This window comes from Mugil cephalus, chromosome 7, assembly GCF_022458985.1.
Source record: "Mugil cephalus isolate CIBA_MC_2020 chromosome 7, CIBA_Mcephalus_1.1, whole genome shotgun sequence".
NCBI lineage: Eukaryota > Metazoa > Chordata > Actinopteri > Mugiliformes > Mugilidae > Mugil > Mugil cephalus.
In genome coordinates, this window is record NC_061776.1 from 8,947,819 (window position 1) to 8,963,957 (window position 16,139).

A 16,139-nucleotide genomic window follows, 5' to 3' on the forward strand; every position below is an offset into this window, starting at 1 on the left:
TGGCAAATTTTTTTTTTTTTACCCGACTGTCCTGGGAAAAAAAGAACGGCATAGAAGGGACAAAAAATAAAGTACGTTTATATATACTGTGATAACACTAAAAATACGATGCAGCATTTCTTGGAACCACATTTTCTGAGGAACATGAAGAACACTTGCTTACCGCTTTTTTTTTTTCTCTAAACTCGCCTGTGGAGGAGGAAGTGACTATATCAAGGCAGCAACAAAAAAAAAATATACAGTGAATACTAACTCAACAATGTCAGCAAACCATGGGAAGAGCGCCACAGCAACGCAAGTTAATGCATTCGACACACAGGCAGGAGGTACCTGACAAACATTGGTCTACGGCTAAAGTCAAGGAAATAAAAAATAACTAAGAAGAGCATCTATCAACAATTGAACCGCTCACCATCATCGCACATAATGTATCTAAGAGCCTTATAGACAGTTGGAGAGAGACAGGACAGCACAACTTTGAGTCAACCGTTTTTTGGACAATTCACACCCCCCCCCCCTCCGCCCCCTTTTTTATATCCCACCCCTTCTGCTCGCAACCACCCCAACTTACCAACACAGGAGGTTTCAGTTTGTTTTATTGGAAAAACACAACAGGCAATAGCATTTTTAAAACTGAGATGATTTACATGGTAATGTCTACAGTTTAATAAACATGAGTTCTAACCACATTTAATGTAGATACAGGGCTGGAATGACCATATGTATAATTACCTCACTAAAAACAAAGCATTTACAAGAAAAAGAGAAACAACAACAACAAAAAAAGAAAAAAAAAACAAAAAGAAAATAATAAATCAAGGAGGACGTGTTCGCCGGGTAATCTGCCATCTATGTGAAACACTTTCAAACCAAGGAAATTTAAGATCTTCATCAAGGCGTCTGCATCCAAACATTTAACAAAGGATTTTGTTTTCGACAATGTAGCATTTACTTTATGTCCACTTCACATTACTGGCCCTGTGCAGAAGAAATACATAGAAGATACATTGCATGTTAACAGCGGAAACAGTGGACTCAGCTTCCCAAAATTAAAAAGCTAAAAAGCCTGTGGGGAGGAAATGGGTTTGGTTAGGTTTGCGAGAGGCGGCTGCAGACACGGGAACCCTGTAAAAACCTGAGGAGGGAAGGAGGTCACGGCACAAAATGACTGAGCGGACAGTGAATGTGGCGGGGAGATTCTTATCAGGGGGGGTGTACCTGAGGGGCTTGTGGTGCCGCGCCCATGGTCTGAGGGTTGGCCGTGCCGTAGTACGCCGCCTGCTGCCGGTAGTACTCCGCCCAGGCGGCGCTGTAGTCCGGCTGGCCTCCGGGCTGGGAGGCTGCAGGCGCTGCTGCAGCCTGAGGGGCAGCTTGACCTGGAGGAGGGAGGGAAGAACCAACACGGTCAAACTAGACCCCCATAAAAAAAACTTTAACATTTCTCTGGGTGATATATGCAACAGCAGTAGCTTTTTGAACCAATCAGAGCTCTGAACATGAGTCAATGCTTCATGCAGCGTGCAATTTTCATCTGATTTCATTGTCCCAAATAGATGTTTTTTGCAAAAAAAGGTTGGAATGATAAGATCTTAACCACCTCTAATAAAAAAAATAAGGTTTGTGTCATTTGTTTTGCAAGAAATAACGTTACGTGTGATTTATCATTGACATAATTACTGTTGCTTAAATATTTAAGGAGCACAACAGATGATTTTTCAACCTGCAACTCTCCTGTAATTTACTTTTTTGGTCACAGGGGTCGCTGTTCCTCAAAGACTAGTCTCATAATTTAGGCTAACTGGTAAAAACCAGGGCTTCCCACCGATACCCCAGTCTTAATCCCTGATTTTATATACTATGAACCTTGGAAATAAAGCCGGAAGTGGGCGGAGCCTGGAGTCACCATGTTGGATGAGATTTACTCCACCCACATTTGGACCAATCCCCCAATTTTCTGCTACCTGTTAGCTCAGGCTACCAACGGTCACTCAAAGAGGGAATGCCCTTAATTATGAAGAATTTTAAACCTTAATAAAAAATAAACGAATGATTTAGGAAAAAACATGTTTAACAATGCAGTAAAGTTGGACTTTATAACATTGGGGTCTATGGTGATTTTCTCCATTTTGGAGCCTCAAGTGGCCACTTGATGAACTGCAGATTTTTGCACTTGGACATGGACTTGATCGCTCAGTCCCGTTGCCGCATGGTTTTAACTCTTTTTTTATCGACAGTGGATGCAAATTACTTTGAAAATTAACTGTTAGTGTTTCAGCTAAATAAAGACTTATTACTTTTACGGAGACTGGCCTCAACAAGGAACTTGTTAATGGTTGGATTGTTCTTAAATTGTCTTAATTCATTGGTTAAAAGTCTAAAGAGTACATATAAGTGTAAAAATAAGTGTTTGAAAACCTAAAAACATTCAAGACGCTGGAGCGTTTGTAAGAAGGGGAACGAACCCACCACCAACGCCTCCGAGTGGTGGGTCAGAAACCTTCTGCTTTCCTTTTTGGGCGGCTACGAGAACAGCAACTCTACAACAGAGGGCTGCTAGTGTTAGCAACCACCCTTCATCATTCATCTGCAAAACGGTATGAAAAGCATCCAAAACAGACGCCGCAAAACTAAACAAAAGGCCCAGACGAACCTTGTTTCTTGTAATACTCCTCCCAGGCTTTCGTGTAGTCCTGAGGTTGTTGACTCTGTTGACCTGCAAAGAGAAGAAAAAAGAAAAAACGTCAACGCGAGTGTCGAATTTAACAACAGAAACAACATTAACCCTACGTTGCTTACATCCATAAGCCACAAATCAAACATGTGCATCATGTAAGTCTACACGCATTCAAGTAGCAGTAAAGCATTCATGACACGTGTGTGGATGAAGCCCTGAGATAGTCTAGACAAATAAGCTGCTCTGAGATCATAAAGGTGGTTCTGTGTCCACAGCTCAGTCCTGTAGATAGTCAAAAGTGTTGCAGTCTAAACAGCACAGGCATCAAGTGTCAAACCAAAGTGGAGGCGAACTGCTCCACAGCAAATGCTGACAAATACCCAGACCTGAAAAAGAAGCTGACTGCGTGTGGCCCAGTGGCTGTTTAGACTGTCTTGTGTTAATAGATGAACACTGAAACTACGTTCATATACCCATTTTCTTGTAATATTCCTCCCAGGCCTTGGTGTAATCTGCCTGTCCACTCTGACCTGCAGCCTGTGGGTCACCTGTTAAAAAAAACGGTACTTGTAATTAGTGAATCATTCGCAGCAGTTTGTCCTCCACCTGCCTGGGTTTGGTTGTCAGCCTAGGGGTGGTGGAGGAAAACTATCCTGTCCCTGGGGTTAATATATTTAAAAAAAAAAGAAAGAAAGAAAAAGAAAGAAAGAAAAGAGTTGACGTCAGTCCAATTTGTCTTCAGTTAGCAACACCAGGAAGACACGAGCACAGAAGGCTACTTCAGTAACTCTACTCGGCTACTCTGCTCTACACTGGCCTCGACAGATTTAGCTTCCGCTACTAGAAGCGCACACTTTTGCTAGCTTCGTGCTAATTGAGGACAACGTCTGTTACCTTGGCCGTTGGTTTGAGTCGTGCCAGGAGCTCCGCTGGTCGGGGTCATGGGAGCCTGTGGCTGCTGACCGTACTGAGCGTAGTAAGCCGCCCACGCTGCAGCGTTGGCATCAGCTGCTGCTTTATCTGTTACCAAACAAAGGCCAAGGTAAGAGCTATGAAAATACAGTTTAATCTATCTATGTTGTAAAGTATTATAAAAACTCTGACTAACTGATCTCTGGCCAACTAGTCACTGATCTGAATCTCTCCCTGCAAAGACGAAAAAGATATGTGATGCAGGTACTTACTTGGATCTGGCTGTCCCTGCTGCCAGTGTGGGTAGCCGTTGCCCCACCCCTGAGGCTGATAAGGAGCCGGAGGACCACTGGAGTGAAACAAAAAACAAAAAAATTACCCATCAACTCTCCACATCCTTCATTTGTGTTATTATTTACTCATAGATAAAAGTTAATAAATATAAAATGCACTTACTGTGGCCCTGGAGGCCCCTGGTTGTATGGTCCCGGGTTGTAGGGACCCATGGGAGCACCAGGAGGCCCGGGTGGTCCCGGGGGTCCGTGTGGGCCTGGTCCTCCGTGTGGACCGGGAGGACCGTGTGGGCCGCCCATCGGAGTGACGGGTCCCTGAGAAAATAACCGAGAACGAGGTGGGATGAGAAAACGTACACAGGGTTTCTGCAGGTTTGAATAAGGACGATCAGAGACCTAGAACTAATATCTACATCAACTCAGGACAATGAAACATAAGAGGCCGGGGCCACGGGGGCTCATACTCCAGACGAAGTGCAGTATTTAAGGATTTGAGACCTATAATGCAAAATAAGCTCATATTTAAGACTTTTTAAGGCCTTAAATTGTGATTATCCAACTCCAGACTTTTTAAACTCTGTCATAGACGCACGGTTTCATAAACCACAGACCAACACTCACCCCGATTTTCTCCTCCACCAGCTGCCTGGCGTAGTCAATCTGTTGAGGGGAGCCTCTAACAGTGAACATCTTTATGTTGGGGTCGGCGTTGGGCGGAGGATTCCTCTGAAGCTCGATTCTGGCTCCTGACTGCTGGCTGATGCCTTTGATTGTCTCACCGCCTGGAAAAGTTCAACCACATTGAGCAAAAAATTAAAACGAGTGACCCACTAAGCAAAAGCCTCAAGCCTGTTTTTCCTCATCGATGCTGATATTAACTGACCTTTTCCTATGATCAGTCCGGTTTTCATGGTCGGGACTGTGAAGGTGAACTCCTGCAGACCACCCGGGGGCCCCATGTTCCAGTTGCCCTGCCCGCGGCCACGTCCTCTGCCGCCCCCGTGTCCCGGTGGTCCTCCGGCCTGGACGCTCCTCAGCAGGTCGGAAATGATTTCTGCCGCGTGCTGAGCCTGGTCGGGAGGCCCCATGATCTGTGCTATCCTGTCTGGTGTGCTGCCGTCATCTGGAGGGAACAAGCGTGGAAGGGGGGTCATTAGAAAACTACACAAACAACGTGATTACGCTAAAGGGTAGCTTCTTCTAAATGTCACTGAATGAAATACGTGGCTTTGATTGGGTCTCAGATAGTTTAGGGTTAGGGTTATACATCAGCTTTTCAGCGTGGTGCATGAGTTCTCATCATAGACCATAAACGGAGATAAAAATAACTTGTTTCTGTCTTCACCTGGTTTGAACTGAATCCTGACACCTGTGTCGTTCTGTATCTTCTTGATCATTTCACCATTTCTCCCAATGACGATTCCCACTGCAAACCGCGGCACGGGAACCTGAACGGAGACGGGAGGAGAAAAAAAAACATAAACAGGAGACCACATTTAAACCACCGACATAAACCCAGGCTTCTAATCTGAGAAGAAACACCAGGTGAGGAAACACTCACGTCTAAACTGTCTCCTCCACCTCCTCCGACCCTCGAACCGTACTCGCCCCTCTGCTCCCTGAAGCCCTGGTCTCTGATCAGCTCCATCACCATCTCTTTGGCTTGCTGAAGACAAAAGGAAGGACATGTGAATACAGCACAGTCTCCAAAAGAAGAATATATATACATTTATATATAAAATTTGATAAAATCCCCCATCTACAACATTAATATATTGCACTATTTCAGAAAAAAATGTCTGTTGGTGTCGGCCCTCATAACTCTGAGGCCATGTTCACAAAAATACGATTTTTGGGTGAAACCACATGTCTTGCACGTTTCTGCTGGGCGCACCTTTTAAACAAATCCAGGTCCCAGAGTGAAGAAGAAAAATAGAGAGCCCCAAACATGTGATGCCTGATGTGAACACGACAACAGCAATGGTGGACTATGGACAATGGTGGTCGCCACTAGGATTACAGACTGTATGTTTGTATACAGCGCACAGGGCTGATGCACATGCTTTTTTAAGGGATATGCATTACAGCCTTTTTATAACTAGGTGTGGTTTTACAATAGATCGACCTTTTAGAGAGAAATTCTCAACACAACGCCAACGTCGAGAATAAAAAGATCATTTTGCTACATGTGAACGTGGCCGGAGTCTACCAGAGGGGTAAAAAAAAAAAAAAAAAAGAGATGTCCGTCTTAGATAAGCAGATGAAAACTCACCTGAACTTTAAAAGGTTCTCCTGAAATGCGGAGTGGCTTGTCTGCGCCTGTGTTTTGGGGTCCGTCTTGGATCATGACCATCTTCACTCCGGCTCGTTCCTGCAAATCCAGGCAAATCAAAATTGTCAGCGTTTGTCCCCTTGTGGCTTTAAAACTTTGTCTCTAATCTGACTGGACGTTACCTGAAGGCTTTTGATCGTTTCTCCTCCTTTTCCGATCACCAGACCGGCTTTAGAAGCAGGCACCATGATCTCCTGAACAGTCATTCCTGGACCGTCGTTGTGGTGGAACGCCGGGGCCGGACGTCCCTTCTCGACTATCTCTGTTAACAACCTCTTTGCAGATCTGTTGGGAGAACAACCACCATCACACACCGTCTGCAAACATCAATAAAGACCAGAGACGATGCTGCTCCTGGTTAGAGGAAACACTCACTGGATTGAATCTGGTGACCCCGTTAACGTCACCGACCTGTCGGGCATCCCGCCACTGTCTGCAACACAGGAAAAGGGAAGTGTTAACACAAGTTAAAGCACCAACATCTGAGTATCAACAGTGAAACCAAACCTACCAGGAGCGATCTGTATTTTACACCCAGACTCCTGCTGGAGACGTGATATCTGTTCACCTCCTCTTCCAATAACTAGAAGAAAAGGAAATAATAAAAACATTAAATACAAAACACCACAAGCATTTAATTTTTTATTGTTTCCCATGTAAATAAAAACTTACTGAATCCAACCATTCCGTCTGGAACCTTGAATTCTTCAGACGCCGACCTGGAAATTAAACAAAACAAATCAGTGTGAACATCAAAAAACAACACAGCCAGTGTGTGATTGGTACATGCTTTTAAATGTAATTTGTATCTACCTTGGAGGACCGCCCATTCCTCCAATCGCTGAGAAGGCTGGAAAAACAAATGTGAAAGGTATAATTCAACCAGAGCATCAAACCTTCAACACGTGCAGAATTTTACTAGATGTGGGAAACGATCACAGGTCTCAGTCGCGGGCGTCACTTACCATCGTTTGTGGCCACTTTCTTTGTCTCTGGTTGGTCTGTGACAACATAACATAATAACCAGCATCAGTACCTCTAGTTAAACTTTCTCTATCACTACTAGGAGTGACAATCACTTCAGAACACTGAAACGGGTTCGTTAACGCTCTGAAATTTAAAATGTTAGGACGTGATGAAGCATAGTGCCCACACAGCTCACTTCTTCTAAACATCAACAGATGAAAACACCTGGTTGTGTAGAGGTCTCAGATAGTTTAGGGTTAGGGTTATACATCAGCTTTTCAGCGTGGTGCATGAGTTCTCATCATAGACCGTACACAGGTTAAACTGAGATAAAAAAAAAAAAAGACGTCAGGTAGCGCCTCTGCTCTTTTATGACTAAAACAGGTTTGTCAACACAATCTGAAATTTAAACGGTTAGGACACGAGAAGCACACATCAGTCTACACACGTTCAGACCTGGAGTACATGTTAATCTGGTTAAGTATTATACACAAAAAAAAGGACAAAGAGGGGCGTGGGCGCAATTTGGGAGGCTGCATATGCTTGTTTTTAACCAACAACACACTTCTCCACACTTCTAAACCAGTTTTAACCCACTACAACCGCAGTGAATCGCTCTAGCAAAGTGAAACTGAAACAAACATCAACCCAACGCCCTTTATTATAAATTATTAGTGCGTGTATAACACTGGGGGGACTGACTTCAAAGATCTGTGAAGACAAACAGTGGGAGAAAAAAAACACATGCCAGGACCAGCACACACTGCACAGGCCACACAACTCGGGAAAATCGTAGTTAGTAGTAATGCACAGAGTGTTAGACTATCAGGTGATAATGCACGTACAAAACTGTATTATTACACATTATGTTGAGTTAGGAACACTTTCTGAATACAATGTAGTAGTTGCTAAGACACGCAGGCAAGCATTAACTATGAAAACTTGCATTGAAATCGATTTGAGCCACTGACCGATATTCAGGTTAGGCATGGGAAAATACCCACCAGCGTCCTCCAGGGGCCTTTTCTGGCCTCCATAGCCAAACTCGCTAGACGGGGGAGCCGCAACGCCATCACCGCCGATCTTTGCTGCGATCTGCCGAAAACAAAATAGATGGGGGGGAAGAAAATAGAAGAAAAGGCGACATTAGAGGTGTTTTCGTCTGTGGATCATGTATTCAGAGAAACGCGCGTCCTGCGGCCTACTCTTCCGTACGGAAGTCTGAACCAACAAAGGAAAGCTTCAAGTTCCACTTTACGGTAATGGTTGGTATTATTATTCCACAAAAAAAAGATAACTGTTTTCTGAGTGTTATAATATTTGTGATCAAGTACTCCGCCAGTACTATTTTTGTTGTTGTTTTCACGTCTGTTCTACGTTTTGTAGCGTGGTCATTATTCGTTAGCTTAGCTTAGCCTAACGTTACCGCGATCTGGTGCGACAGAAAAAGTCGCCCCTCGGCTTCCGCAAACCGAATAGTTTCACATTAAATAGTGATCGGTCGGTCATTTTTTACCTGTCGTGCTCGCTGTAAGGCGTCTTTAAAAGCATCGTTCATTCCGCCACCGGCGTTAGAGGACGGGGGAGCCACGCTGCTGTAGTCCGCCATGTCTGCTGCTCTTCTCCTCCTCGGCGCAACAAGATGGCGGCTTCATTCACCGAGGGAGGAGGGGGAATCTCGCAGCGAGGCGTCTGATCTCGCGGTAACTGCCGCTTACGTTTTCAGATTTGACGTCCTTCCGGTTCCTGGTTAGTGGCGCTCAATGAAAACCTTTGACCGGGCTTGGAGATTCAGCCCCGGTCCCACAATGAACGCTACACAACTTTTTTATTAATTTATTTATTTTTTTATATCAAACTCTGTCCAGGTGAATAACAGTTCACCTTTTGTAATAGCTAAGCTACTATGACCAAGCAATTTCCCTTGTGGTTAATTAAAGTCTGTCTAACTCCAGATGTTTTTTATTAGTTGTGATGCATGTTTAATAAACTATGCTTCAAAAGAAAGAATTTTCTCCAGAAAAATAAGTGCAATTTGGGCTCATTGCTGTCTGCTGTTTAGTCCTGGGTCTCAGTGTCGTGTTCTGTCCACTTCTCTTGATAACACACTTTACAAAATAGGGAAAGCAATTATTTTCATTGAAAAACTGCAGTCTTCTATGTAATAACCGCACTTCGTAATCATTATATAACTAAATTGCTGTTATTGCCATTAATACGTTTAAGAAAATAATATTCTTTTTGTAAATCAGTATCTTTTGGAGGCCTTGACCCTGTACCAGAAGTTGGTCATGTAGTTTTTAGTGTAAGCACCGTAAACACATTTTAAAAGATTATTTAAATCAGTATTATTTGTGTATATGTTATATATCTCATTATAAGTCTAAGTGAATTTAATATATATGGCAAATTTAATTTGCACATCCAATACATGTTTTTTATTTTCTGAATCTACTCAGATATAATAATAATAATAAAATAATAATAAAAGGCAATAACAGCATCAATAAATACACAGAAATTGAGTATAAAACAGTCCTAATGTTCTAGAGTAATGATTCAGGTTGAATCACAGGAAGGGTCTTCAAACTTTACAGGAAATATTCATAGCAGATGTTTGCTTCCATCACATGTTAAATACTTACCGTCTGAATTAAGTAGTACAAAAGTATTATCAGTGCAAAGTACAGAAAGTCTCAAAAAAATAAATTAAATGGAATTTAACTATCCATTATATCTAATTGTCCCCCTTTATAGTAGTTATTCACAAAAAAAAGTTTCAATCATGATCTAGATAAATGTTGTTTTGTAGTTTTGCATGTTTTAGGTTATATGTTCTAACTTTATTTTACAGTTTTACGTTAGTTGAAATAAATATTGTTTACTTTATAATGTAATAGGCTATAGCCCTTAAACCTTTGTATTTAGCTGCCCTACTATAATGTTGTATATTAAAAGCCAGTGCCTTGATTTATTTTAATTATGTAAAACACAGTGGTGTAAGACAGAGTCAGACCTGTCACAAGTCATATAAAATAAGCACATGAACAGTGTTAATGATAAATGGAAACCGCCTGACCTCTGTTCTGAAATAAAACTTTATTTTACAACCCACTCTACCACACATGTCCTCATTTACTCATCTCAAGTTTCCAGTTAGTACTTAGTCACAGTTTGTGTTTGAAGGCAACCGTGCAGCATTCAGCTTTATTGTAAACAGGCTGGTTTCATGTTGTCTGTCGAAAACAACAGCATAAAATCCTGTTTCACGTCACAGTTAACATTCAAAGTCACGTCTTTTGCATTTTGTTTTTTCATTCCTCAAGTCTCCATGGAAGAACACAGACTTTCAAATTTTCTTGTCAGGGTGTAGTTAATCAAGGCACATGGAATAGCCCTGACGAAGCTGGCTCCCATGCCGCTATAATATCCTCTAATTCCATGTCTTTCATATATCCCAATCAGTCCCGGTAACACACCTGAGGATGGACGAGAATCTGACCTGAAAGCTGGAAAACAAGTTAAACAGTGAGCGAGAGGTTATGTCTGATTCCTTCATACAATTTAAAGAGTGTTAAAAAGAAACGAGGGACGTTACCCTGTGCCTGCTGCTGAGTTCGGATCACTGCCAGCGGGTAACTGGTCATTTGTGCAGAAGCAAATGCCACAAAACTAAAGAAAAACAGCTTTGAGTCGCTGTTGTAAGCAGGATCGCTCCGCGCCCAGTTCATGATGGACTGCAACGAGAGGAAAATTAGCACCTTTCAAAGCACGAGCTACGCTCTCCGCTGTTGCTCTGTCTCACCTGATGAACTGCACACTCCACCCCCGCGTAAGGGATCATGCAAAGGATGCTCGGCTTGAATCCTCTGTAAAAGGAGGACAAAGATTCTTGTCTGTAAATGGACTGAGCGCACGCCGCGACGCCGTGATAAGTGCCGGCCTGCTGCAGGTTCAGCCTCACCTTCAACACCTGCGGCACAGATCAGAGGAGAGAGGTTAACAAAGTAAATCCATAATGAAATATTTACATCTCTCATTGTTTTGGTCAAGTGGTGCATAAAGTTTTATTCAAATACTGATGACTGTATGTGATTAGATGAAAAGTCATTAAAGTTTTCAGTTTTATGCTGACGTGATTTTGCTAAAGTAAAAGAGTAAAAAGAGTGGAAACATTCTGTCAATGGGACTGTTACAGTGGAAACACACATTATAAATCAACAAGAATCTGCCTCTAAACATGACCTGCTATGGAAGAAACGCCCAGTTTGATGTCTGCACACTCTCTTTACAAAGTTATACTCTGTGTGTTAACCTCCTGAGACCTGAACTTTTGTTTGCAGTGCATTTTCAATATCTCGGGGGAGATACGACCTAAGACGTATAAAAAACAAGCATCATTTTGGAAAAGGAAGTAGTTTTTGAAAAAAAAAGCAATGTTGCCGAGGTGAACCTGAACATCGCTGTGCAATGACACGATTGCACACAATAAAGTCCCAATGTCCTCAAACAAGTCCATATTGACCCTTTGCTACCACTAGACGGCGAACTAAAACGTCCACGTATGAGGACAACAGGTCTAAATGAAGCAGAATAAGATGCAACTAACCTAAAACCTAATGTCCCCATATGAGGACGCAGGGTGTCAGGAGGTTAAAATGATTTCTATAAATCATTAAAAAATCTAAATGTTTACAAATTTCTATTAGTGAGTGTACTACTTATTTATTCATCGCATTGAACACGGATACCCAAATACATCTACAAAACACGGGAGGTTTGTTTGTGTATTGTGTGTGTGAGGGTGTGCTGTGTTGTGTGGGTGTGTATTGAGTCTGGAAGGAAGTATATGAATGTAAAGGAGGGAAAGGAAAAGAAAAAACGTAAATAAATACAAGAAAGACACACAACAGAGGATAAACAAAGAGTATTGTGTGTTTTGTAATAATATGATGAATAAAGAGAGTGTGTGAAAGCAGAAAACTCAAGAAAGTAATTTCTTTGTCGTTCTACGTGCAGTTGGCAATGTTTCAGCTACAAATTAATGCAAAATATAATCAGACTTGGACATGAGATTATAGATGGTTTTATAGATTGAATGACAATAAAAAAAAGTCTGAACCCAAGGCTTCGTGTGCGTGTTTGATAGTAACACAGTGACATTTGAAACGTGATCATGTTTACGTGTTGTGACCAAACACACAGAAAGGTTAAAGCACTCGGACCTGCCACTGATACCTCTAAGGGGTAGAAGGCGGCGTGGGCAACGGCTCCGGAGACGCAGCCCAGGCCGAAGCGCTGCTGCACCGTCAGAGCCTCCCGAGTCGTGTTCTGGGTGTACACCATCATCTGTGCGGAGCAGAGCGATGCCTCTCAGTTAGAGACAAGAGACCGCTGATAAATAATTCAAATTAGGAGAGACGCTGTGCCTCACCTGGGCGTAGATAAGACACTGTAGGGTTGACTGCGGCGTCCCTTTCAGCACGTTCACGGCGTTGCCCTGCCACATGGACCGCACGCCACCCGCCCTCATCTCCTGAAAGCCCTGAGAGAAGGCCTTGGATCCTTGAACCTGTGGAGCACAGAGGAAAGAGCTTAGACTAAAAATATGTGTAACTAAGAGTTTAAATACAGACTTTTATAAAAAAAACTCTTTCCTGAAGTCACTTCATGACAAAAAACAAACAAGCAAAAACAACACAGACCTGAAGCTGGGTTTTAAGGCGGTCTATTGGCGCTGTCACAGTCCGGGACACAGCGTCCGCCAGCCCTGCTGCCAGGACAAAAGTCCTCCAAGCACCAAAGCCAGAAGCCTCCTCCGGGAACTCGATGGGCATCGCACGACTTTCCCCCACGTCGAAAACCTGCAGCAGGACAAAAAATGAGAAATTTTATTTCCTCTTATGATGTTTTAGAACAACGTCAGTATCCTCTGGTATAATTGGACAGAGCTTCACCCTACAACAACTTTAGTCCAAGCTAAACCAGAACTACCTCAGGATGAAAACACGGTGGAAATGCTTGAAAACATGGAGTGGACGACCCAGTCGTCTCTAGACCAGGGGTCTTCGACGTTTTTCAGGCCAAGGACCCCAAACTGATGGAGAGATTAAGTAGAGACCCCAACCTACTATATGTGATCTATATTAAACTCAGCCTGATGCTATTTATAAATATACATCATTATCATAATTTTGCATTTAATATTAAGCTATTCAAATGATACACAGGTTCAAATATTATTATTTTTTTTATTTTGAACATGTGCAACACCAGGGTGGCAGTGTAGCTGCCGTAAACGTAAGCATACCCGTATATATACCGTGCACTGTTAGCTTCTCTTCTGCTAATACTGCTTCTGGATTTCACCTGGGGACTGAATAGACTCTCAGCCAATTGCGGGGAACCTGACAGAGTCGGCATGTAATACGCAGCCTCGTGATTGGCTCATTTCTGGGAACTTGTGCAACAAAACTGTGAAGAAAAATATTTGATTTCTATTTTAGAAAGAGAGGATGACACAAGTGTGTTCACATGTTAAATCAAACAAAGATGGCTACTGTGATGAGTCCAGCGTTTAGAATATGTTCAGTTTGGTCTATGCTTTCATTTCAGAGTAAAATGAGACACTAACCTGTATACATTTCAATAAAAAAAGAGATATTGGAGTGTTCTAACACTTTTGACCAGTAGTGTAACTTTTTTATTTATTATTTATAGATGGTCGTACCAGATTGTGTTTCCATGAGGACACCAGCTCTCCTATATTGTCCACGGGGTTGAGGATGATGTGGTGCAGGAACTCGCCCCAGTCCACCGTCATGGAGCTGTCCTTGTCCATCCTGGTGTCAGAAAACACAACAGCAAATACTCTGTTTGCTAAGTACACGCCATATGTTATGAATTTATTTTGTTGTGTTAGTTTGTCACCTCACACAATGCAAAGTGTTAATGAGTGACTAGAGCAGTAGTAATCTGTTATTAATATGATATATAAGAAAGTCAGGTTGGCCAGGACTGAAGGACACAAAACATCCGCTCACTCCTTTGTAAACCTCAGATGTGATGGTTTGTTTCAAAGTGAAAACCTTTGTTAATGGAAGGCAGCGGATTTGTCCAATTTTGTACAGATTCAGCCAGAAAATGGCAAATTAATCTGTACAAGAACAGAAGTCTTACATAGAGATTCAGACCTGGCAACCCAAACCTTAAATTAAAACCCACATGAAAAGTTATGTATTTTTTTTTATCAGACAAATGAAACTTTCTTCAAGTTGAACAGTGAGTCCATAGTGGGCAAAAAACTCTTACATTTGTATTATTTTTTTTGCATTCGGCTTTGATATGACCACTCCTAACTCCTTAAACAAACATATGACGTCGTCCTGGTCAATCTCCCCTGATCGGAAAAGAAATGCACAGAGTTACAAACAGACACGGCCCCGGCTCGTCCCGTAACGTGTGATGTAAGGCGTCTGCGTGAGTGCAAGGGTCACTGAGGCACTGCAGTGTTGTGATCTATAAATAAATCTCAAGTTCTCCAGACAGCTTTTTCCGTCTGACCTTGAAATGCACATTTTAAAGACAGAAAAATTATGATCTGTTACAGTTTTTAAGGAGGAAAGGCAGGACTGTGCAACACGCTTTCCAAATAACTAAACATTGCGTTCATTTAGATGTTTAAATGACATGAAACAGGTTGAAAACTGATGAAAAACTCATTGCATGCTGCTGCTTATTGTGTGTATTCTTATTCTGCACGCCTATTGCACATTGTAGAATTTTATCATTAGTTCTCTTGGGAAATGTAGAAAAATGTAGACGTACCACACTTGTTCCTGTCAAGGTCATGAAAGTAAATTTTCCATTTCTTCTCTCTGTCCATCATGTAGCTGAGGAACTCTTTATAATCCAGCAGGCCATCTTTGTTTTTGTCATAAGAATCAATGATATTCTAAAAAAATATATACATACATATATATACAATTTGAGTGAATTAAATTGGATAAGCGCACATGAGTAAAGGATTTTAAAATGCAACACATCTGTTACCTGAACCTTGCTATCCGCTGATTGGATCCCATGCTTCCTCATCTCGTCGTGGAGCTCGGCCACCGTTATGAAGCCATCCTCGTTTTGGTCCAGTTTGTCAAATAGACCACGAAACTGATCCATGATTCACTCATATATAGAGATATACATACAAAATGCTAAGTTGCTGCTGCTAAAACCGCCGTGTTTCCCTTTAAAGCGGACGGATTAATGCATCGGTTATCACCGGAGACTATTGACCTGCAGCCCTGCACACGAGCTGACTCATCGCCAGAGCTCAGAGGCAATGCAGTGAAACAGAGAGAGCTCCTATCTCTGAAGATGGGAACTCGTTTTTCGCCTGTTGGACTGCAGGTGGCGCTGTGGCTGCAGGAGAAACCACCATCGCTCTCGATCATCGTTGTGGCCTCTGGTGACTGTTCGGAGATGCACTGACTGTGGGGTTTAATAATGGGATAATTAAGTGTAGGGTCATTTTTAATGCATCAGAAATATAAGTAAAGGGTTAAATGTGTGACGTAATGTAGAAAAACACACGCACTCTCCTTTACTCGGCCTCCACTGGTGTCTGGTTTGCTGCATGTTTGTAATACAAGTTTTTACTGTATTAATCAGATTGTGTTGTATTGTGTGTGAGTCCACAAAATGATGATAATAATAATAATAATAATAATAATAATAATAATAATAATAATAATAATAATGAAATGGCCTGTAATAATCTCTTATAACATGTCAGATTCATCCCATATTCACATCAGCACATTTCAACTTTAATATTGAAATAAATTTGTCCTCAGCTTCAGAATAGCCGCTTATGGTATATTACCATTTTATATAATAGGGATTCATATAAAATAATAACAAATAGTCTTACAAATCTAAGATTCCACATGTTGAATTACACTCA

The 16,139-nt window shown here is 42.0% G+C and overlaps 2 protein-coding genes across 7 annotated transcripts; both read right to left on the minus strand.

The window, feature by feature from the left end:
- Window positions 1-578: 578 nt before the first annotated feature.
- fubp1 (far upstream element (FUSE) binding protein 1) lies at window positions 579-8,854 on the minus strand. Of its 5 annotated transcripts, none has more exons than XM_047588487.1 (20): window positions 8,694-8,854; window positions 8,182-8,272; window positions 7,177-7,212; window positions 7,025-7,061; window positions 6,884-6,930; window positions 6,723-6,794; window positions 6,587-6,644; window positions 6,334-6,496; window positions 6,152-6,250; window positions 5,441-5,545; window positions 5,225-5,327; window positions 4,763-5,002; window positions 4,501-4,661; window positions 4,043-4,194; window positions 3,859-3,935; window positions 3,569-3,694; window positions 3,148-3,222; window positions 2,651-2,713; window positions 1,219-1,376; window positions 579-978 (listed from the first exon to the last, which is right to left on the minus strand). In XM_047588487.1, exons 1-20 carry the CDS (start codon window positions 8,784-8,786, stop codon window positions 970-972), a joined length of 1,965 nt encoding a protein of 654 aa, XP_047444443.1. In that variant the 5' UTR covers window positions 8,787-8,854; the 3' UTR covers window positions 579-969. The 5 variants fall into 5 exon arrangements, with proteins under 5 accessions (XP_047444443.1, XP_047444442.1, XP_047444446.1 ...); XM_047588486.1 differs by having other exon boundaries at window positions 8,149-8,272; XM_047588490.1 differs by lacking the exon at window positions 3,148-3,222.
- Window positions 8,855-10,254: 1,400 nt separating this feature from the next.
- On the minus strand, window positions 10,255-15,526 carry slc25a24l (solute carrier family 25 member 24, like). Of its 2 annotated transcripts, none has more exons than XM_047588491.1 (10): window positions 15,230-15,524; window positions 15,005-15,131; window positions 14,489-14,576; window positions 13,908-14,019; window positions 12,883-13,041; window positions 12,612-12,749; window positions 12,416-12,526; window positions 10,983-11,150; window positions 10,776-10,914; window positions 10,255-10,686 (listed from the first exon to the last, which is right to left on the minus strand). In XM_047588491.1, exons 1-10 carry the CDS (start codon window positions 15,350-15,352, stop codon window positions 10,499-10,501), a joined length of 1,353 nt encoding a protein of 450 aa, XP_047444447.1. In that variant the 5' UTR covers window positions 15,353-15,524; the 3' UTR covers window positions 10,255-10,498. The 2 variants fall into 2 exon arrangements, 1 of the variants encoding a protein (XP_047444447.1); XR_007113017.1 differs by having other exon boundaries at window positions 10,536-10,686; window positions 12,403-12,526; window positions 15,230-15,526.
- Window positions 15,527-16,139: the final 613 nt, after the last annotated feature.